This window comes from Choloepus didactylus, chromosome 3, assembly GCF_015220235.1.
Source record: "Choloepus didactylus isolate mChoDid1 chromosome 3, mChoDid1.pri, whole genome shotgun sequence".
NCBI classification, from domain to species: Eukaryota; Metazoa; Chordata; class Mammalia; order Pilosa; family Megalonychidae; genus Choloepus; species Choloepus didactylus.
The window spans coordinates 109482263-109507703 of record NC_051309.1 but is presented as its reverse complement, the minus strand read 5'-3'; the positions used below and the strand labels follow the sequence as shown (position 1 = coordinate 109507703).

Genomic DNA, 25441 nt, shown 5'->3' with positions numbered 1-25441 from the left:
GGATGCTGTAAGGGTTTCATCTAAGCATTAAGTGTGTAATTTGTAAAACGGTCACCATGTTTGTGGTGACAATGAATCACGAAAGGATGGGGAGATTCTCTACAGCTGACTAAACTTGCCAGCTCATTCTTATAGTTTAAAAGACATATTTCAGCCTCCATATTTTTCCATTTTCCATTAAGAAGTCTGCTTTTATTAAAATATTGCTACAAATAATTAACTAAGTATTGAATACTACTTTTGTTTCATTGTCTTAAAAAGCAATAAACTCAGAAAATATATTAAAGAATGTGGAAACCACAAATCTTAAAATGTTATTAAAATTCTACTTTGTGTTTGTTTCCCACCATCTCTCTAAAATTGATTTAGTGGAGGCAAACATCCTGTTAATGATGAAAATATTCAAGGCCCATTTTTCTTTTTGCCCATGCTTAGGAAATGGACATCTATAAATAACTAACTTTGCAAAGAGTATATCAATTTAAAAAGACTTTAAAAACATGAGCTATAAAGGACTGCATTAGCATTGATAATAATGTATTGATCAAAAGACACAGTAACAAGAGTGAAAAGAAAACCACAAAATGGGAGAAGATACTTGACATGTATATCACTGAAAAAAAAAAAAAAAAAAAGACTCACGTCTAGAATATAAAGAAAAAGTTATAAATCAGTAAGAATAATAAAAACTACTCCCCAAAAATGGCAGACGTAAATAGACACTTCATATTTGCACAAGAATTAGAAGTACAAGTTTGTTCACAGCAGCTTCTTTTAAAATAGGCAAAAATTATTGACAGCTCAAATATTCAACAATTGCAAAATAAATAAGGAAATCATAGTTTACTCATTTAATTGAAATGTATAAGCAATGACAATGAACATGCTAAAATTATAATCAAAATGAAAAATCTCAAAATATAACAGCAAGCAAAACACAAAAAGTACCTACAAGGTGTTGCCATTTATATAAAATTAAAAATAGTCAAATGTAAACTATATTATATTCAGCTGTTCACATTGATAATAAATCTCTAAAGAAAAGCTAGGCGTTATTACCAGGATTTGCTTAAGAATTATCCATTATGTGTATGTTGTGTTTGAAGCTGTATGTACCCCAGAAAGACATGTTCTTAAATCTAATCCATTCCTGAGGGTGTGGACCCATTGTAAGTAGGATCTTTTGATGAGGTTACTTCAGTTAAGGTGTGACCCACCTCATTCAGGATGGGTCTTAATCCTATTACTGGAGTCCTTTATAAATGGAAGTAAAACAAAGAGAGAAAGCCAGGGGAAGCAAGAAGCTGAAACAGAACCCCAAACAGAAAAAAGAGACCAGGAGATGTTGGCATGTGCTTTGCCATGACTAAGGGGAGCCAAGGATCACTGGCAGCCAGACTTTGGGAAGAAATCATCACTTGATGATGCCTTGATTTGGACATTTTCATGGCCTCAAACCTTAAGCTAATAAATTTCCCTTGTTTAATCAACCCATTTCATGGTATTTGCTTGGAGCAGCTTAGAAAACTAAAACAATATGGTTTTTGGTCTGTTACCTTTTAATTGTAACAAAAGTTGGAAGGAAATTAATAAAATGAAGATTCTGAAATTAAGACACTTAAAATTGAAACAGGAATCTATTAAAAGGAAAATATGCAGCCTTCCTTTGGTAGAGATGATAAGACTCTTCAAGTTCTTACGAGTGATTTAATACTTAACAAAGGCTGAATTTTTTAATCAGAAAGTCTTAAAAAAAATATCAAGAAAATTATCAGTCTTCTCTAAGGTTTTAGTGGGAAAACATGAGTGAAGCTACAGAGTGGGAAATAAAAATGCCATATTTAAGTGATAGCAAAGAAAACAGCTTATCTGCTGGGGGAGCAATGGGGAATTAGAGTGGATGGATTCAGGTCATCCATGAAACTCGAAAGTTTTTCTAGGATAAATAGATCCATTTTTTAAATCTAATAATCACTGTCCTTCAAAGCAATTCAACAAATTATAAGTATTGTGGTAGCCACTTCCCAAGATGGCTTCCAGTGGTCCTTACCTCCACGTATTCACATCTGTGGTTCTCTTCCTACACTGACTCAGGGCTGATCAATAGAATGTGATCAATAGAATATGGTAGAAGTGATGTGTTACTTCCAAGGCTAGGTAGTAAAAGGCATTAAGGCTTTCACTTTGGTTTCTTAGATTGTTCTTTCTGGAGAAAGACAGGCACCATGTTGTAAGAGGACAATCAAGCAGCCTTGCAGAAATAACCACATGGAGAAAAATGGAGGCTTTCCACCAACAATCAGCACCAAATTTCCAGCAGTGTGAATGAGCCACCTTGTAAATGGAGTCTGAGCTGCATCAAGCTGTCAGCTGATTGCTGCCCCATCTGACTGCACTCTCCTGGGAGAGCCCGAGCCAAAAAAGCTTAGCAAAGCTCCTCACAAATACCTGCCCTAAAGAACCAGTGAGAGATGAGTGATTAATTGTTGCTTTAAAGCATATGTTTAAGAATAGTGTTACATAGTAATAAATATTTAAAACTTGTAATGGATTCAATTTTTGACATAAATTTGATTATCATTCATATAACACAAAATAGAAGGTTTCCTTGTATCAGGAAATTTTCCTATACCGAAAGGTAACTTCTTTTCTTTCATGCTATGTCCTGAGTAAATATTCAGTTAGTACTGGCTGAATTTATTTAATTGACCCAATGTTTAGTTGCTCCTCTGAGCCAAAAACATCTGTAGGATTAAATGTCTCCTCTATTGAGTTCTTGATGTTCAGAGTTTCAATTTATCATTGAAGAACTGGTGCACATCAAACTACAATGATGCTTTATCACCTCTTTTGTAATACTCTAATAATAATAATAGCAATACATATATTAGCAATACATTTATAAGCAATACGGTTTATATTATGTTACTCCAACATAGATAACCTAAAAGATATGCACTAATCATAGAAGGCATCATTTTATTTTGGTGGCAGATTCATTTTACTAATGAATTTTGCTTCTGATTATAATTTTCATTTCTTGATGTACCTTCATGAGAGTTACCTTGTTCATGACATGAACTGCATTTGTCCATTTATCTTTCTCTGAATATTAGGAAAATAATCACTGACTGTTGTCATCTAATGAAACATCAGAAATTTTAGGTTGAAATTGTCTTCACTTTCATTTGGAAATTAAGATGGGGAGGCAAATGATATAGAAACTTAAATTTGGAAAGATTTAAATTTTGTGTCAGATATTATTTCTTTAGATTAAACAGTAAGCATTCCAACACCTTTTCCTTCTCCTTATGGAAACCAATTTTTGCTTTTACTTGCATTAGGTCCTCATTGACAACTTTTCTCCTACTTGCTTAAAATGCAGAGATCCGAAGTCGAATTCATGTTGTAATAAGAAACTAACCACTATTGAGAAAAATAGCAAGTTACTCCTTAATTCCTATATAGAGTTATCTCATCTCTACAGTCCATTCACAAGTAAGATTTTAAAATAAAATATCAAAACTATGATTCATTTCCTGCTTGGAATTTCCTTTGGCTTTATGCCTTTTCCTGATACATTTATTCATATATTCTTTTATTAAATTTGCATATTTTTATTTTGTCCCTTTGTTTTTCACATTATATTTATCCCTGTAAATGGGCATTAATTTCTCTAATTATTGTTAGATTCTCAACTTTCTTATTATCCAAGATATTAAAGATTCAGTTCAACTTACTATCCCTTAAAAAATTGATATGAATTATTATTTTTTTAATGTAAAGGCCAGAATCCTTTGACATGCTGTTCTAAGTTTTTTCCTAGATCAACTCTATGATTTACTGCTTATAGTTTGGTCTAGTTTGTTGATGGAAATGTCAAATGAGACAAAATTAGAAGTGTTGCTTAAGACTAAATAGGTTATTCCAGGCCCTAGGGCTCCATTTATATATATATATATATATATATATTTCCTCCACATAAATATTTGACATATTAGATAGTTATTAATCACCTACTCAGACCTTACTTTCTATCTATATTATCAGTCCCTAAAATAATGTTCTCTGATCATTCAAAATGAAAAGGCTTAGGTTAGCTTTGGGTTCATTGATTTAGGTTTCTAAAAGAAGTGGGAATCCTGCATGTTAGTTGGAGAAAAAAAGAATAAGGAGAAAAAAAATAGACTCGGGGCCAAACTTGTGCCACATGGAGAACTATAATTCAGTGTATGACAACAAACAGTATGACTGATTTGGTGGCCTTCAAAAGCTTTCACCTACAGTAGTATTTCCAGTATGTATAATGTGCTATAATTGGTGGTACTTGAGATAATTCAGGCATAAATGGCCATGGAATTAAAAAACATTGACTCAAATCTTATATACTCCTGGTTATCTAAGGAAGAAAGTGGATGTTTAGAGTTCTTATGTCTTTACCATGCCCTAAACACTAACTTTTCAACACAAGGAGAGCAGGACCCAAGCCTAGAAACATCACAGTCAATGGTTTCTGCCCAGAATACAACAGCTTTTTTACCTACTGTTTTTTTTTCATATGGTAAACCTTTATGGTAATGGCCAGTTATTGTATTTTCCTTTATGTAAGTATTAAAATATTACTTTTTTAAAAACAAATTTAATTTTAAAAAGTTAGTTGATTTAAAGAAAAACAGTAAGGAAGTAATAGTAGATAGGTTACAGAATATGAAAAAGAAAATCATAAGGGTGTTAAAGGAAAAAATGGAACTAAGGACACACCTTCCTGGAGATTAAACCTTAGGAGACTGCTGCAGCAAAAACTGGCATTTCCTTTTGCCAGCTGTTTTATTTTGACTAGGAGGCTACTAAAATGGGGAAGAGTTTTGAGGATACTTTGAGTATTGGTAAATGGGTATTCTGAACTTAGCAAATATATTTTACTTCAATCTTTATCATTTAAGAGAATATGAAGAGTAATGCTTCCAGATGTTACATAAATCTCACTAGAAATAAGAAAATGCCAAGATCATAGGAAATGCTCCATGTATTATTCCAAGCTTTTAAAGTGACCCTGTAACAGAAAAACAAATCATAAGGCCAAATTTATCCAGCATTCAACAACTATCGATGTCATAAAAAGGCATAAATATGTTACAAATAGTACTTGAGTATAAGGAATAATGATTCACAAATTTAAACCCATACATTTTGTTTTTGTCTGCATTTTCAACAGTAAATCATATGGTGAATATGACTTCAACCCACATTTTTACTCTTCTATTTTAATAGAATAATTACAAGATTTGGAAGATTCTGGCTATTTGGAAAACTCTAAAATATTTAGCATTCAATAAACATTTATTAAAGGCCTTTTGTCAAATGTTGCAATAGTATCTGAAGAGACACAGATAAATGTTAATGCTTGAACATGGATTGCTCTTGCATTTTTCACAACATGAATCTAACCTAATAAAAATGTTTATACAGAGCACTCTATTTCTTAGGCCTTCTGGATAAAAGAAATTAATTATATATTGATGAGAATGTGAGAGTATATCTATTGGTTTTCTCTTATTCACGTCTCTGCTATTCTGTCAGGAAAATAAATTTAATTGTTCTGTCATGAATCAGTCTACAAAACTAGAAAAAAAACAGTTTATAAATGTCAACTCTGATCTAATGCTAGCCCTTTTACTTAGAAAGTACTTTATTAAACCAGTGATATCTCAGAATTAAGTAATTATTGCTGCTTCACTGAAGTACTTATTCTATAGCTACAAAACTACTTGTTCTGATTATGTATCCTGCCATATTTGTAAGGCAGATTATTTATAGCCAACACCATCTGGAATAATTTGCCATAGAACAAATTTGTGATCATCTTCTTGTCAGCAAATATATAACAGTGACTCAGCAGATTTGATTCTGAATCTAGTAAACAGCATTTTTTGAAGTCAGAAAATTATTTTATATAGCTCAGATGTCATCTGGGTAGTTTCACCCTTCTATATATAAATATGTTCAGATTGAAGACTTATTCTGCATTCTGGGAAATAGCCTAATGCCCCAAATTTCTGTGAAAACTTTGTGGCAGAAGGAGGATTAAGTTATCATGTTCACCTCTTTTTCCAACTTCCAGCATTCATCAAATCTTGCACTCCATTTGGTTTCTTGTGACATTTCTTGTGCATTGGCAACAATCAAAATGTAGTTCCCCTTTTTTTCTCATGCATACCCAGAAAATTCACTAAACTATAAAGTCTTGGTGTGTACTTGCAGACTTTGTGTGTAGTAGCAACTTTCCTGAAGGATAGGGAGTTTGCATCACAGCAATGCAAGCTCATGGTAAGTTTTAGATAGTTCTCATCTTAAAAGTCCTTTGGGCACTCCACTATTTTTCTTTGCCTCTTCTCTCTTCTCTTCCCCCATATCTCTGTTCCTGTGTTTCCATTTTCTTGGGCAGAGCAATTCAGTTCTCTCCAGCCCCTTTTCTTATACACAGCTGTGGATATCCTCCTGAATATACAAAATTGCCTGACTGTTTTATAGATAAGCCCTGTTTCCTCCCTAGTTCTTGTTTTGACATTTGGGAAGGTATTTGGAGGACGGTTCACTCTTCTGGTTAACATTAAGCAATATCATGCAATGGAGTACTACTTTTTGAAAATGAGGCAAGTTTGAATTGAGTGATAAGCAAAAGAATACGGGTTACTTCTTGGCTTCCTTCTCTTTAAGTATGGATTTCTTGATTTCTCACAGTATCAGAAGAACAGATACTTCCTAATCAGGTTTTGACAGCATATGTGGAAAGTGTCTCTTGCGTCCCATTAAACAGGAAAATCTGTTGCAATGTTCAGTGTAGATTTTCTTTTTCCAAGGGCTGCATTCTACAATATGCAGAGTTATTTTAAAATAATTAATCCACCACAAGTGCCTCCTTTGAAAATAATCTGGAAAATATAACATGTAAAAGCTAATCTGTAAAATCAGAAGGCAGACAACCATGACTTCTTCTGTGTTCTAAGGTAAGTGTGTTGTGGGCTTCTGCTGAGCACACAGTACAGAGCAGTTTTGTCCGTCTCTGATGTGGAGAGACTATGGAGAAACAGATTCAGAGAAAGAAAAGATAAACTTTCTGTGCTAAGACTTAGAATTTATATATACTCGAAACAAAAAGGGCTGGAAATCCCCTGTTCTGCAAGGTATTTAGTTATTTGTTTTTAATTGAAAAGTGTGAACCCTCAGTATTTGAGGAATGTCCCTGGTAATTTGCATGGAATGTATCAGACATTTCAAATTCTGGCTTAGTCCTGTGATGCCATATGAAGCCTTCAGTTTACTATTATTGATACACTAATGAAAGATTCACAGTGAAGTGGTCCCCAGATTTTTGGAGGATGACTATCTCATTAACATGGAAGAAATTGAGAATATGTCCAGTAAGAAAAGAATTGCTCCCACTGGCTGACAAAACAGAAATAAAACACTAGTAAATATTTAGCAATTTTGAAAAATTTGTATTTTACTTTTCACAATATCATCTACCTCTATTTAAAGATAGTAGCATATATGTGTGAATCATTTTTAATAACTACAGAATATTTTATGTAAATATGGATTCAAAAATCCCTGGTAGAAACTCTACAGATACCGATAGTCCAATGACCGTAGAACAGCAACAATCAATATACGGCAGATGGAATTGCAACATATAAAACTTCTTTCTTCCACTGCATGAAATCATCTTCCAGGTTTTCTCTCTTGTGTCCTGAAATCTTTCTTTCTTCTATTATAATTACAATTTCTGAGAAGTGGTATGAGGATATTAGAAAAAGAAAATAATAAAAATAATTTATAAAATCTGGCAAAAGAGTTGGCAAAGTCAGGACAAAATTGGGAGATTCAGGTTGTGATTTATGGAGCAGCTCAGATTTGTCTTAGAAAGATATTATTGATGTGAGCCTACTGACCAGGTTGGAGACATCCCCGTAACTAATTAATCAAGTATTTACAATATTAGCAAGAAAGGTAAGTTTACCTCATCTAAATCATACTTCATCTTATTGAGTTGATAATCAGGACAAATTCAAGCGTAACCCAGATGTCTGCTGAACTGCTCACTTTTTTTTTTTCTCATTTTTATTAAGATTGTTCAGATACCATACAATTATCCAAAGATCCAAAGTGTACAATCACTTGCCCCTGGGTACCCTCATACAGCTGTGCATCCATCACACTTAATTTTTGTTCAATTTTTAGAAACTTTTCATTACTCCAGACAAGAAATAAAGTGAAAGATGAAAAAAGAAAAAAAGAAAAGGAAACTCTAATCCTCCCTTATCCCTAACCAACCCCCCTCAATTGTTGACTCGTAGTATTGGTATAGTACATTTGTTACTGTTTATGAAAAAATGTTGAAATACTACTAACTGTAGTATATAGTTTGTAATAGGTATATAGTTCCTCTCTATATGCCCCTCTATTATTACCTTCTAATTGTATTGTCATACATTTGTTCTGGTTCATGGAAGCGATTTCTAGTATTTGTACAGTTGATCATGGACATTGCCCACCATAGGATTCAGTTTTATACATTCCCATCTTTTGACCTCCAACTTTCCTTCTGGTGACATGTATGACTCTGAGCTTCCCCTTTCCACCTCATTCACGCACCATTCGGCGCTGTTAATTATTCTCACATCTTGCTACCAACACCCCTGTTCATTTCCAAACATTTAAGTTCATCCTAATTGAACATTCTGCTCATACTAAGCAACCACTCCCTATTCTTAAGCCTCGTCCTATATCTTGGTACCTTATATTTCATGTCTATGAGTTTACATATTATAATTAGTTCCTATCTGTGAGACCCTGCAATAATTGTCCTTATGTGTCTGGTTTATTTCACTCAGTATATTGCCCTCGAGGTTTTGTCATCAACTCATTTTTTTTTTAATTTGGTTTTGTTCGCTCACCATACATTCCATCCCAAGTGAAGGACAGCTTTGCTGGATATAGGATTCTTGGTTGGCGGTTTTTCTTTTTCAGTATCTTAAATATATCACACCACTTCCTTCTTGCCTCCATGGTTTCTGTTGAGAGATCTGCACATAGTCTTATTAAGCTTCCTTTGTATGTAATGGATCACTTTTCTCTTACTGCTTTCAGGATTCTCTCTTTGTCTTTGACATTTGATAATCTGATTATTAAGTGTCTTGGCGTAGGCCTATTCATGTCTCTTTTGTTTGGAATACGCTGCGCTTCTTGTATCTGTAATTTTATGCCTTTCATAAGACATGGGAAATTTTCATTAAGTATTTCCTCTATTATTGCTTCTGCCCCCTTTCCCTTCTCTTCTCCTTCTGGGACACCAATGATATATACATTATTGTACTTTGTTTCATCCTTGAGTTCCCGGAGACGTTGCTCATATTTTTTCATTCTTTTCTCCATCTGCTCCTTTGCGTGTAGGCTTTCAGGTGTTTTGTTCTCCAGTTCCTGAGTGTTTTCTTCTGCCTCTTGAGATCTGCTGTTGTATGTTTCCATTGTGTCTTTCATCTCTTGTGTTGTGCCTTTCATTTCCATAGATTCTACTAGTTGTTTTTTTGAACCTTTGATTTCTGCCTTACGTATGCCCAGTGTTTTCTTTACAGCCTCTATCTCTTTTGCAATATCTTCTCTAAACTTTTTGAATTGATTTAACATTAGTTGTTTAAATTCCTGTATCTCAGTTGAAGTGTACGTTTGTTCCTTTGACTGGGCCATAAGTTTGTTTTTCTTAGTGTGGGTTGTAATTTTCTGTTGTCTAGGCATGGTTTCCTTGGTTATCCAAATCAGGTTTTCCCAGACCAGAACAGGCTCAGGTCCCAGAGGGAAGAAATATTCAGTATCTGGTTTCCCTGAGGGTGTGTCTTAGAAAATTGCTCCACCCTTTGATGCCTCAGGTCACTGTGCTTTTCTGCCCAGCAGGTGATGCCTGTTAGCCTGTAATTCTTGACTGGTGTGAGGAGGTACGGCCGTGTTCCCCCAGGCTCTGGGGTCTGGTTCTGAATGGAAAGGACCCCACCCCTTTCCTCCTAGAGAAGACAGACCCCCCAGGTGGAGGTCATTAGCATTTCAATGGTCTCACTCTCTGCTTGTGCTGTCTCCACCCTTCCCCAAGTCACAGCCCTGGAAACTGAAAATGACTGGGGCTTTCTCCACTGAGCCGAAAAAGAAACAGATTGTCCCCTTCAGACCCAGTCCAAGGCGATCCTCCAGCTCTCCAAGGTCAGTCTTCACCCAAAGCCTCTGTCTGTTTTTTGGGGGTGCGTACCTGTAGTGAGCCATTCACACTCGCTACTTAAAACCCCAGTTGGAGCTCAGCTGAGCTATATTTGCTTGCTGGGAGAGAGCTTCTCTCTGGCACCACGAGGCTTTGCAGCTCAGGCTATAGGGGAGAGGGCCTCGCAACTTTGATCCGCAGGTTTTACTTACAGATTTTATGTTGTGTTCTCGGGCATTCCTCCCAATTCAGGTTGGTGTGTGATGAGCGGATGGTCTCGTTTGTCCCCCCGCAGTTATTCTGGATTATTTACTAGTTGTTTCTGGTTTTTTGTAGTTGTTCCAGGGGGACTACTTAGCTTCCACTCCTCTCTATGCCGCCATCTTGCCCCACCTCTCGAACTGCTCACTTTTTATATTTATTAATCTTTGGATCTTCACAAAACCCCTATAAGGGAGCTTTCTATAAGGTTGAAAATGGATGCTAGAGATAAAGCAGTTTGCCTAGCATCTCACAGATGGTAGGTAGTGAGCCTGGACTCAAACTTGGCAATCTGACCCAAAGCCTTACTGTTTCCCATGCCCTACACTAAACTGCCCCCTTGCTTTATCCCTTAGTAATAGGTTATTTTTTCGATTATTTAGTATCAACTATTCCATTCACAGAGGAGACTGGATATATAGGTTAAAAAGTAATTTTGCAGGCAAATGACAAAGAAGGCAAGGTAATTCTTTTCTGTGATCAGGGTAGAGTAATAGATGATTTTGCTGTAAAGGTGACAACACTTTAATATCACTATTCCTTTATTCAACACCAAGAAAGAAAAAATCATTCTTTGAAATATTGTTTTAAGTCCAGAAAAGTCCCAACCAAAGTGAATAGAACACTGAAAGAGTCAGGACTAAGAAATCTCTTCATAAGTTCTCTGTGGGCCATCAACATTGCAACAAAATTAATTGCCCTAATTTTTAAATTTAGTAAAATTGTTTCACATAATGTTCTAATGATGGATGAGGTAAGATAAAACCTTGAGCTGAGACATTTTGTTTTGTTTTGTTTTGTTTTTAATAACCCCTGAAAGATGGGATGGTTGGTTAACTGAAAACAGGGGTGGTATTACTGACCATCAATGTTTTTCACTTTTGACACTTTACGTACCTTAATTAGTCACATTTATTTTCACAACTATTAGTAATAGTGTAAGAAAAAAGTGAACTCTAAAGCCATTAGAATACTAAAGTAATAGCATAGCAATATTGCTCCACAAACAACATGACATTCTACTTCTACGATTCTAGCCAATGTAGAGGGAAAAAACATGGAAGGGGGATTAAAACACCTGAGTTTGACTCCACATTTTGACAAGTTGCAATCAGTTACCATGGCCTCAGTTTCTTCAACTATAACATGGAGATAATATCAGTGTCTCTTTAGCTGTTTCAAAAACTTGTCAGAATCAAATGATGTAGGAGAAAATAATTATTGTTACATGTGCTTGCTTTCTTGGGAGGTCTATCATCTAAAGTTTTCTGTCCTTCAAATAACTCTTTTTAGGGCAGGAAAAGATTACCTTTGAGATCTCAGAAGCTATAAATAACCCTTATGGCCTTCATTTTTACCCCTTTAAAACTAAAAATACAGTCTTTCAGCCAATATAAATTAAAGAGCATTTTAAGTCAACTGGAGAATTTTTCAAGTTTAGACAAGAGTAGATGATACGACAAGGGGGACATCTCAAACTTGGCCAAATAACATTTTCCCAGATTCAAATGCAATTCTGTAGACTAAATTTGGAGGCTCCATTATCAATTATTAAATACACACACAAAGACCTAAATTAGTGAAAGGGAGTTAGCTAGCATTTTAGATATGGGTTCTCTGCATTCACATACTAATTAATTTACTTAAAGAAAATATTCACTCTATTACAATATTCCAGGCCAAAGCATTCTAAATGGTTGTTTCTATTCTTTTCTCTTAACTTTTCTCAAATATGGAATAGACCAACACATTGAAGGGAAATATTTAGTCCAAGAATCACTATCAGTCTACAAATGGATGTAGCTGTTTTGTCCCTTACAATACAGAATTTCCCTTTGGGTCCAGATTTCTTCCAGGTAACATGTTAATAACTCTGTAAGGCCATTGTGTATAACTGCTAAAGTACAAGCCTCTTAAAATTTATAAGTGCAACTTTTATTTTATTATTTGACATAACATACTTATTTTAATCTTAGAGGTAAAATGAGCTTATAGTTGAAGAGACATTGTTCAATGGTCACTTCTTATAGATAAACTGATACTTATATAAGGTTACATATTTAGCTGTCAGTTTTCCCTCCACCTCCCATCCTGTTGTATCATCTGAGAAAGTTACTATTCTAAACTAATGTGATCCGGTGGTAAAAAGTGTCTAGTGGGACTTTCCATGTTTCTGAAGAAATTCCTAGTAGAACTTATAGTTTAGAATGCAAGATTTCAAGTGGCTACATTCTAAGCTCAGAGGAAAACTAGACAGTGTCCAGAGAGAGAGAACTGGACTGCTCTCTCCCTCACAATTGACTCCCTTACATACAGCCCAGAGAAGCGAAAGAGAAGCACTGTTCCCTCAAGGATGGGAAAGCCCTCAAGCTGATTCCCTCCAGGGAGCCAGGAGAGGGGCCCAACAGACCTTCTTGTGAAGTTTGCGGGTGCCTACAAGAAAGGGCTGAGCCTAAGGTCTTTCTTCCTGGCGAAGTGCTTTTTGAGACTCAGAACAACAGCTCCTCTCCAGTGTCAGAGCAAAGCAAAGTGCAGTGGAAAGAATGTTGGAATGGTGGAGAACTCAGGAGTCTGGCTGGTTTGTCTGTTTCTCCTGCCATGATCACCCCTATAAATATTAAATATAATCTTTGCATTTCTAAAACGTGAGTTGAAACACCTCACTCAAACTTGGTACAATATAAAAAAATGCTCCTTATAATAAAGTCTGCAATCTAAAAATAACTCATCATTAGAGAATATGATTTTTTTTTAATCTCAAGTCTGTGAAAGAGAAGCAACTGCATCGCCCCGTAATTTCAAACCTGGGTGAGTGGGGGCCATTGGCCTTGTACACCTCCATGCATTTGTCAGCACAAAACACCTCTTATTCTTAGGTCCATCTGTGCAGATATTGTTGTTTTCTGTTTGAAACAACTCACCAGTGTAATGCCGCCTTCGCGATCTCCCCTGAGGGGCCATGTGGCTGAGAAACCTGTCCAAACTCGCAGCGTGCCAGGCTTGATGCTTCCTTCCCACCTCACCAACGGCTGCCAACCCGAGGCATCCCTCTCTCAAGAGCAACTTTCTCCCGCTTATCTCAAGATTTTCTTCTCTGTGAGAGATGAGGTTTTCCTGTTACTTATACTCCATGTTCATTCCACAGAGGAAATTTAAGTCTTCTCAAAACTTTTGGGCCTCCTGTAGTATTTTTCTTAGTCTTAACTGAAAAAATTATTTTAAGTTGAAAATCCTTTGTATAAGATTTGCCACTAACTCAGATGCTTCATTGTAAAAATGGCATTTTCCAGTTTTCTTCTCCCAAGGGATTTTGCTTCTAAGCATCTAGCATCAATGTCCTCTTTCTGGCTTCATCTTTGAGACCTCTGTTTCATTTGACTACTGTCTTTTATTTCAATATCCTTTCTTCTTTTTCTTCTATGAAACAATTTTTTGCTCTCCTTGTTGTTCTTAATTATCTGATTACTCATGAAATCTTTTCCTCCAAGAAATTTGCTCTGACTATCCCAAACACATTAGAAAAATCACCTAACTGTAATTTCAGTTAACATTTGTGTAGAACCAGCTATGTATAGTGCTAATTATATAGCACCATTTTTATGTGGTGCCTCAGCATATTCTTGTAGTTATTCAATGTATTTTTTTGCTTAAGTATTGAAATCAACTCTAAGTTCCTCTAGGAGAAATATATATTTTTTATTTTGCTTGGCACCTATTGAAATAGGAGCTTAATAAATACTTATCAAAATAGATGCTTAATAAGTATTTATTGAGATAAATAATTCTGTGGCTAGTGAGTTACTTATAAATTTCCTATATGATATCCTGAAGTTTTAGAGTCAATGCAAGTAGAAGAAATCACAAAGACTACATCATCTCATAATAAGAATTTTTTTATTTTAAATGAAAAGAAAATTAACTGTATTTAATTTGCTTATCAGTGCACCAAAGTGACCTTTGCTGTGTCAAAAGAGAAGGATTACCACTGGTGTAAAAATGTGTTACTGTGAATTTGGTAACCAAAAGAAGTGGTTGCCATGACTTTCATGAAGTTTCTGTTTTGATGGGAATATGGAAAGTGGAACTATATTTAACTTTGTATTTCTTTTTTTTAACATGTGAGAGAAAATTGAAGTTATCAACTTAAACTTTATTGATGACCATTTACAAAGTATAGGTTGTTAATCAGTTAAACACCAAGAATTATAATGCTAGCAATTATTATCAAATTCCTATGAAAAGGGACCAATCCACCATTTATAATACCATGATTTATGTATTGCAATCAAATGTAAACTTAGGAAGTGGATCTACTTTCATTGTAAACTATGTCTTCTAAGGGGAACAGCACCCACAAAACCATAACTGAACAGTTGATGATTACTTTATTTCAAGATAAAATCTGTTTAAAATTCATCAGGCAAAAAGCCTGAGGGGATGGGATGGAGCAGGACAGCATTGCATGATGCTAGGAATCAGTGAAAATAAATTTATTTTAAATTCAATACAATAGTTAATTGATCCAGGTTATGAAATTATTACCTAGTAATAGTACCTTGAGAATTTGTAAGACCATTTAGTAATTATCATTTTGTATGTAATTATATAGCTCTAAAAAGATCAGTCTTCCTTTTTCTTAAAGACTTTAAACCTTTCTTCTAAAATTTTGTTTTTAATGGTATCACATGTACATATATTTATACAAATACGTATTTTTATAGGACATAATTAAATGTTTATTTTTTAAGGAAAAAATGAGACCATTTTTCTGTTTCCTCATCCTAGCTATATGAACCAGTTTGAATGTATTATGTCCCCCAAAACACCATTATCTTTGATGCAGTCTTGTGTAAGCAGATGTATTAGTGTTGATTAGATTGTAATTCTTTAAGTGTTTCCATGGAGATGTGACTGACTCACCCAACTGTAGGTGATAACCCTGATTAGATAATTTCCATGGAGGTGTGGCTCCACACATTCAGCATGGGCCTTGATTAGTTTACTGGAGCACTGTATAAGGTCAGACAGAAGGAACGAGCTTGCTACAGCCAGGAGAGACACTTTGAACAACGCACAGGGCTGTGGCCTACAGAGATACTTTGGGGATGGCCTTTGAAAGCGGACTTTAGCTCTGGAGAAGCTAAGAGAGGAAAAAAAACCCAAGAGCAACTAAGAGTGACATTTTTGAAGCACTGCAGCCTAGAAAGGAACATCCTGGGAGAAAGCCATTTTGAAAGCAGCAGTCTGGAGCAGATGCCAGCCACGTGCCTTCCCAGCTAATAGAGATCTTCCAGACACCATTGGCCATCCTGCAGTGAAGGTACCCAACTGCTGACGCCTTAGTTTGGACACTTTATGGCCTTAAGACTATAACTTTGTAACCAAACAAACCCCCTTTCATAAAAGCTGATCCATTTCTGGTGTTTTGCATCCTGGAAGCATTAGCCAATTAGAAAAAATCATCTGTATATCTGGTCACTCCCCCCCATCATATCAACTCCTGTCAGAGTCAGGCAGCAAGGTGGAACTGGGGTGCGCAGTTTGGCATAGAGCCACCTTCCTATGGAGAGATGTGTGATATTAATGGGTGTAACCTCTGGAGTCAAGACTGACCGAATTAAAATTCCAACTGTATCCCTTTACAGGGCAAAATGTGGGCAACTATTTACTCTATTTGAGCCTCAGTATCCTCATCTGTGAAATGTCAAACATAAGAGTATGGACCATTAGCATCTTTGTGGGGATTAAATGAGATAATACACAGAAAGTGCTCACATTGCCCCTGGCATATGGTGGCACCAATACTTTTTGGAGTTGCTCTCAGCAGTTCCATAAAGAGGGTTTGCTGCTGTTGAAAAATCAGGACTGAAAATGGAGAAGATGTCAAATAGTGATAAAGGATTAAGGTTTTACCCAGGGAAATCAGGGATCAGGTGAGGTAAGAAAGTAAAACCTTACAGTACATCTCCATCTTACCACACCAGTGTTTAGAAAATCTGCCTACTTTTAGATTGCATTAAGAAATTTTATGAGCATGAACTCATTAATCTCATATTATTTTAAGAGGGTGGAAGGCCACTGGTAAACATAAAAATGGGGTTTTGCAGTTTTGTTCAACTGGTGTCTTCTCATTCTCTCCCTCACCTATTCTTTATTTTTCTATCTTCTTCCCTACAGTGGAAATTTCTGTTTGTTCACTTTCCATGACTCTCCACTGAGTCACTGATAGTGGCCAAAGTCCTTGGCTTGGCATTCATGGTCCTCTGCAATCTGCCCCACCATGTTTTCATAACATGCTGCAATTCAGTTAAATAGGACTGTCTGAAGTCCTCCTAAACATTTATGACATACTCACTACAGAACTTTCTTCCTGCCCTTTCCTTTCCCTGGCAAAGCACCCTACCAAACCAACTCTCTGACGAAGGATTCCTTACATGAGCAGAAGTGGTCTTTCTGCCTTATAAACTCTTTCCGAATTTATTGTTTATCCTGTAGCTTTCAAATTTTTAACTGAAATCACAGTAAGAAATAACTTCTCATTGTCATACATTCCATGCAGATTCACACATACACACACACACACACACACACATGCAAACAACACCGTTTAAAAAAGCTCCATGGAACAACTGTTACCCTTACTACTTGCCATATTTTCTCTTCTCTTTCATTTGGCCAAAGTTCTAAATGCAAATCCACTACATAGATGTTGCGACCCTTTCATTGTATCACAACCCACAATTTGAAAAACAGTACTCTATTTGACCTGTGCAGAATACCTTATATTATTTCTTATGTGTAGGTGTTATTTTCCATACTGGATTGAAAGTTACTCAATGGCATACTATGTGGGAAATCATAGTCACTTACTGAAACTGTTCATATAAGTAGTTGCCCAATAAGTATCTGTGGAAGAAAAAAAACAGGAAGGAAAGAAGGAAGAAAGGAAGGGAGGGAGGAAGGGAGGACAAGAGATCAGGAAGAGGGAAAATCTCTCTGGAGAGGTTGATTATGTTCAGAAATCAAGATTTTTACCATTTAGAAATTGAACAGATAGGGATGAATCAAGTTATTTACAGTCAAAAGGTGATCTGCTTCTTTGAATAACTTCTTCAACCCCAATTTAAACTTAGAAATTAGTGTTACTTTATGGATTGTAGGAATAAAATAAATGACAACAACAAAAGAACTAACAGAGAAAAGATGACCTCATACATGCAGTGTTCCTGCTCCCTGCTGAATATTAGGGGAAAGAGTGAGACCGAGGGTGTGAAGTGTCCCTCCAGAGGTGAAAAGAGCTTTCGACTTGATTTCAGTAAAGCCTGTGAAAATGCTGTTCTGTCATTTCCGTATGTGCTGAATACACTAAGCAATTTCTTTGTACTGTGTTGATAAACAAAGTCAGCATTGAGTGCTAACACTTCCAAGTACCTCAAGGCTATTAGATCAAACAGCAAACACATTCTATCTCACATCTAAGATAATGCTTTAAACTGGCATGCAAGATTATTGGAGATAAAATGTGTTTCTGATTCCAAAAGGAAAATTTTTTATGTAATTTAAATTTGAAAAGTCATACCAGTGACAGAGTTACTGTAAGAGTACACACAGTTTGACTGGGATTTGTCCATACCCTTCACTATTATGCTTATATAGATGTGTGTGTGTATGTGTGTGTGTGTGTGTGTGTGTGTATGTATGAGGGCCAAATGTGGATTTGTGGATTCTGTATTTGCAAATTTGCCTACATTAAAAATTTTGTTTGTAAGCTTAAAATCAATACTCAGGGCAGTTCTGTAGTCATTCACCAACAACACAGAGGCGAAAATTTCGAATCATCCAATATGCACATTCCCAGCTGAGGTCAAAGAAGGCGATGCTCTGTCTTCTTGCTTCAATTCTCATACTGTCAACAAGTGTCCTTGTGGCAGTGTATTTACTGCCACATTTTTTCACTTACGTGATGTTTTTGGAGATCTTGCTGTTAAAAATGGCCCCCAAGCATAGTGCTAAAATGCTGTCTAGTGCTCCGAAGTGCAGGAAGTCTACGAGATGACTTCCAGAGAAAATGTGTGTGTTAGATAAACTTTTTCAGACATGCATTATAGGCTATTGATTTTAAGTTCAATCTTAATTAATCAAGTGTATATACTAAATAAGGTGTCTTTAAACAAAAACCCACAAAGAACCAGGTTACGTATTAATTGCTTGGTGAAAATGTTGTGACCTCTCAGAGGTTTGCAAAAACCTCTTCCTGTATTTCCCTTGGGAGCAATGGTTCAGTATTTGCTGAATTATTCAGTGTTTGTGGCAATTTTATAAAACATAATTACCTCAAATAACAAAAATTAACTATTTACTATACAAAGTAACAATAAAAACACTTATGTGTTCAAATTTTTTAATTGTACCATCCATAGTTACGAATACTTTTCCCAAGTTATTTGTAATTATTTGCTATCTTTATTTTTGCTCTTCAGTGTAACAGTGAGTGTAGAGAGGAGACCAACAAAATGTAGGATTAAAAAGATTATATAAATGCTAATAAATTAAAATAATATTATATGAAGCAAATCTTTCCATAAAGCAAGTCCTACATACTTTAGTTTGAAAAAATTAATAATAAAGTGATGATTTTGCCAACTCTGTCATGTATTTCAATGAAAATTTTAAGAATTATTCTTAAAAAGAAATATGTAATGTGCTCCTTGTTAATATATTGCCTTCATTTATGTGCCTTTGTCCAAATACTGTTACAGTTTAGAGAAATAAACAATTTGAAATTTGACAATGCAGATTTTCATCACCAGAAAAACAAACATGTTGCAATTATTGAATTTCCTTAAAATTCATCATCTTTCTTTAGAACTTATCTTTATATTATATATATACATGTGTACATATGTATATTTCTTTATATCAAGAAGAGATATATTAATACTGATACTTCTTTACTTAATAAATTTAACCTGCTATGAAAATATTTAGTAAAATACCCACTGCCCACAGAGAGCACATTTAATTATTTCATCTGGCATGGTTAGTTTAGTTGATTTAAACATTTTGCTATTTCAGTTTACATGTTTATTCCTCTTTGTTTTTGTCAGATATTATATAGTTTCAAAGACACAGAATACTCTAACCAGCCATCTTGAAAATTCTTGACTTTGGTAAAATGCAGACAGAGTTAGTGAATGAATGCTGAACCCAAGGATAAATTCATTACAATTAGAAAAAAATATTCCAAATCCATACCCTAATAACTGGGTTAGCAACAGTATACACCCACCTGCACACATATATTAACAAATGTGGAGTACTTTGTTTAAATGGCTGTAGTTGACCTAATAAAACCTCAAAAGTACTGCAATCTTGACTTTAAACTAGTCTATCACTTGGCAAAATAAATTTTAATACACTACTTTAACACACTTTACTTTTTCAGATGTTATATCTGTACCTACTACTGTATTATCATCAAGCATTTCTGCAACACAAGCTGTATCAACATCAAGCATAACACAATCAACAGAACTTGTTACACAATCAACCACGGGAACATCTCCTAAAGGTAGGATTAACTTTTAGTCAAATTTACTTTAACTTTAACAAATAAAATTAGTAGCACCTACATAACTGAATCACGGGAAAATAATTTGAAATGTTATATCTGATTGCTGTGAAGTTCTCTGCTATGCCACTATTTTGAAATGAATTCATGTGTTAGTTTGGGTTGAACATAGAACCCTAAAATCTTCATGGGTCATATTCCTTTGGACCACTTCCTGTTTGAGAAATGACCTTATTTAAATGTGGCATGTAAAAAACTTATTTTTGGAGAAGGAAAAAATTATCATTTCCTAATATATAAAAATATCTTTCTAAGCTTTCCATTCTCCACTTAAGCAGCACATCCACAGGAGAAAATAACATTCATTTTACTGATTGTGTTCTGCTTATAGTAGAGTTTGTGGATTTCAGTAGCAATGTCATCATTATTGTCACTGGACTGCACGGCAATAACTGTATCATGTTTTATGGCTCTAAGTGTTAAATGGGATTACCTTTACCAGGCATGAAAATTAAAATGAGCCATTAAGACCATTCAATTTAAAACACAAGAGGTTATCAATCCAATGCCCACTACGTTGCCCATCCTGCAACACACATAAAATGAGGCATGCATGCAGGTCCAAGAATCAAGAGAGGAGAAAAACAGCATTGTTGGTTGAATGCCTATGAGCAGAAACTCCAAATAAAATGCTAATGTCACAGAAGAACCTGAAGATCGTATACCTTGATAAAAGGAAATCTGATATGCCCACTGCTGGTTTCCAGGTCTCTCTATGCCTTTCTTAACTTTCATTCCAAAACCAAGGTCAAACACATGCAGAGACTGATGCAGGCTAATTCATTGGGCTTGAATGGAGTGGTGATTCTCAGAGAAAAAAAGAAAAAAGTGAGTCATATTTATAGTCAAGTTTTCCTGAAATGTTTGATACTCAGATGAAACCAAATCAGTTCTCCTAGAATTTCTCTATTAAGCCAGGAGAAAGCATTACACAATGAGGGCAGGGCAGGGGCTTTTTTTAATTCCAAGAACATTCTGCAACCTGTTATTTCTAGCCACAAATGGCACAATCAGAAATCCAGGAACTGCGAGGCATCCAGCCAACTGCCAATTCCTGCACTTTGTTTTTGTTTGGTTGGTTGGATTTTGCTTTTCTTCTTCTTTTAATTGTCTCGGTTTTGTGCTCCCAGGGTTCAAGCAGAGGCATCCTATACCTTTTACAGTATCTAACTACTTGCTTGTCTCTCTGTGAGCTATTAGCTGAGTCTTTGATATAAAGTAGGCTCTAATTTGGTAAAAAGCATATGTATTTTTTTTACAAATAACACCCCTCCCTCTCTCTCTCAAAAAAAGCATCATTACAGAGAAGTTACATGCAGATCCAAAGGTTTAAAGTTTCATAATTTGTATGTTATCTACTTGGGAACTCATACCTTCCCAATGGATAGATTCCTAGACCTTCCAGCAATGTTTTATGGTGAATAACACCATCCTTACAATAGCACAAACCCTAACCTCTGTGTTAAGCAATGGTGAAGGGGCAGAAACAGGTTCAATGAGCGAGCTCAGACAGAATTGCAATTTGTCTTATCAGGATTGTATGAACCTTGCTAACTTGAAAGGGAAACTCTTCATATTTGCAGCTGCCAGGTATGAGTGGGGAAATTTTCTAGCACCTGTTGGTGGCTCCTGTGGTAGGAAACCAAAGCACTTTTCTTTGAAACAATTGCATAACCCACTTGAGATTATTCTCATACACTCACATGTTCCTCTTAAGTCCTTTCTTTAGACATTTTTACTGCTTTATATTACCCAATTAATAAAAATTATACTTTGGTTTAATTTGTAGTCTTCAAGTTTCTCCATCTCTAGATGAGATTTAAATTATTCACATTCAATTGTAAAAACTGTAATAGACCAGAGCAGATTTTCCATTTCATTAATTTTTTCTTATTGCAAAAATATTCAGATATACCTCAAAGTAGAGATAACAATCTAATCTCCATTAGCACATCTCCTAATATCAGAAGCTATGGAAGTTTTGCTACATTTTCTTCATTTTATTTTCCTTTCTTCTTCCTTCCTCCTTTCCTTTCTTTTCTCTCCTTTTCCTTTTTTGTTTTTCTCTCTTCTTCTCTGATTGCTGACACACTTTGATAGGAATCTAGACTTCATGGCATTTTACCTTTACATTCTAAATATGTATCTCAAAACTATGGACAATTTACTACACAGCTACTCTGTCATTATTGGGCCTCCAAAATAATAACAGCTTAGTATCAGCTAATATTCATTTCTAGGAACTGAAAGGTTAAAATCTATTAAATATGAATATAGCAATAGGAATGGGATTATGAGAAGGAAATAAGTCAATTCTGAGGACTCTGAGATCAGCAGAGAAAGTGGTGGCAGAGAGTAGATGGATAAGGATAAGCAGACACTGATGTCCACAATCTGCTCTGATCTAGTAAGAGAAAAAGGAAAGTTGGGTGTGGTGGTAGGGCTAGGTGGAGCCTCAGGCAGCTGACTATGTATACTGTTTCTAGGAAAAAGGTAGAATAATACAGAAGAAGACTATATATGGCATGACTCACCTGGGCCATATGCAGTGAGTATTGCCTGTACTCTTAAAGGCAATATAATTAAACACTGATAATGAAGACAATAGTAAATTTGCCTTGAATTCTTGTATTATAAACACCATGGTCAGCATATTTGGCTTCCTAATCTCAGGCTGGTGAGTGGTTTAAATTTGGGGAAGTTTTATGCATTGTACCATCTTCCAAAATAATGATTTGTAGGTTGCACAATACTACTACGAAAGTTATGTCTATAGTGATGTGGTTCCTTATTCCCCCTTCCTCCTGAATGGCAGGGTCCAGTTGGCCACGAAAGAAGTATTTACACCACCTCTTCCTCCAAGTATATGTGATGTGGAGGGGTTTCTTTAATTTCACTTTAATGCTCCTCATTCAAGTTTTCTTTGTATAAAGATCAAAAGACACTTGGTTTATTGGTGCTTATGTCTACCTAAGACACATAAATTTTCTTTTCCTGCCAATGGCAAAAATGCTTTCATCATAAAAGTGAAAAATGTGCACCAGAGTTGGGAAGTCTTCTTTCAATGATGTAGTCACTGAGGCAGCAGTGACTGTTAGAGCTTTGCCTGGAGCAAGATTTGCTTTCAGAGGCATACTCAATTAGAAAGATGGGCCTTGACCTCTTCCTTGATGTGGATCAAATGTGCTTTCATTTTGTGCAAATGCCAAGTGGCCAGAGCTAAGATCAACATTTGGCCAACACTGAATATCACTATCATAAATGAACTTCTAAAATACAAAAATAAATTTGAATTTTTTAAAAGTATAATTATTTTCTACTTGATTTTAAAACATCTAATAGTCAAATATCTTTTTAATGAATTGAATTGTAGTGCAGGAACAAGTTTCTCAGCATGTTTTGATACTGAATATAGACATTCAATTCCAGCTGAGGTCAGTAGGGGGAAGCCAGAGATTTTTGGCCATCTCTCCCACACAGAGTGCCAGATATGATGGTGTTTAAGTTGCATTTCCTTTCTGTAGAAACCAGCTAGGATAAAGCTATAAAGAATAGATTTTTTTTAAAACATTCTTGTAAATTTGCTTATTTGATTAGCACAAGAAGAATGGGTTTGGGTAGCTCATGTTGGGTAGCTCATTTTTCTTATTCTTTTCTCAACTGTCTTGATAGCCCCTGTTAAGTTTGAATTGAAGATGAATTACTTGAGATATCTTGCATGTGAATTTTTCAGTTTTCCTTTTCATAGAATTTTGAAAATTCTATGGTAAAGTTTATATTTTGCTTTTAATTTATCTTCACAAGATGTGAAATGTTTACAAATAAACCTTTCCCTTGAAAGACTTATGGCCTAAATGGATGTAAACACAGTTCTCTAAAGTTATTTTGGATAATACTATGAATTCTGGTTCACTAAACAATTTTATAGAGATTAGAATTATTATAAATTGATTTAAATTTTATAAGCATTTATTGACTCAAAATGCTATAACACACTTAAAGGGATCTAACTAATATATTCTCTTAATATTCATATTAATTTCAGTCTATTTCTCTAATTAATTGAAAGTTACTCACCATTGTTTTGTGCATAAAATTAATAGCAATCACAGTCGTAATTAGTTAGTGCAACATTTTATTTTTATAGTAATAGATACACATTTATATTTCAGAATTTTAACATATTCAGCACATAAGGAGAACCTCACTATGTTATACATGGAATGCTTACCTAAATTTGAATGTGAATATTCATGCAGTAATAATACTTCTAAAATATATTGTGCCCTATTCATGTTATAGACATTGTCACACTGAATAGATATGATGACAATCAACATGATCACAAAGTCATTGTTCACAAACAAGTTCATGAGCAGCAGAAATGTACAGCCATTTAGCTATTTAGTTTTCCAAACACAAGGCTGAACCTGAAGCCAAATAGAAGACATGGGCTAAATTCTGAGGCTGAACATCCAGTACATCTCTTCCCTTTATTAAACATGAGGACAGGGGAGGTATGGAAGAAAGGGTCCAGGGCTTTGGAAACTCAAAGCCTGCACACATTTGATGACATCGCTACTTATGTCCATTATTACCATTTTAGGTGTTCTAATTATTTCCTATAGTTGATCTTTATATTTTAAATTTTCAAGCAATATATGGGTCATATGACAGTTAAAGATAATAGGCAAGCAAATTTTAAAGTTCAATTCAGCCTGCTGTTGGTACCAAGAACCTCAAGAGTAATGACAAAGTGAAAACAAAGGCACCACGTCTGGCTGGAGGAGAACATGCCATTTATACCATTAGATTTTTACCTTACTTTGTTGGTTGGCACTGTGGGAGAATGCCATGCTAACTCTCAAACCTAGATTTTAAGAGTAACATTTCTTTTGTTGGCTTATTCTTTTAAAGTATAGCCACATATGGGGCTAAAACTCTAATAAACAGTGAGAACTAAGGAGTAATCTGTAACAACAACAATAAAAGCCTTCACTGCCAACTTGGAAGTTGTATCAGGGTTCTCTAGAGAAACAGAATCAAGATAGAGATGATAGGGATGATAGAGAAAGAGGTAGAGATACAGAGGTAGAGATAGAGATAAGGTGATAGATAGATGATAGATAGATGATAGATAGATAGATAGATAGATAGATAGATAGATAGATAGATAGATTTATTTTAAGGAATTGGCTTACACGATTGTGGGGATTGCGGGGACTAGCAAATGGGAAATCTGTAGAGCAGATTGGCATGCTGAAAACTCCGCAGGAGTTGATGTTGTAGTCTTAGGGCAGAAT

The 25441-nt window shown here is 35.3% G+C and overlaps 1 protein-coding gene across 2 annotated transcripts in view; it reads left to right on the top strand.

Moving 5' to 3' along the window:
- Positions 1 to 25441, top strand: part of EMCN (endomucin) — a 112980-nt gene that overhangs the window by 12247 nt on the left and 75292 nt on the right. For both annotated transcript variants that reach the window (XM_037830335.1, XM_037830336.1), the window contains exon 2: positions 19953 to 20078. In XM_037830335.1, coding sequence (XP_037686263.1) covers positions 19953 to 20078 — 126 coding nt within the window. The remainder of the gene's footprint in view (positions 1 to 19952; positions 20079 to 25441) is intronic.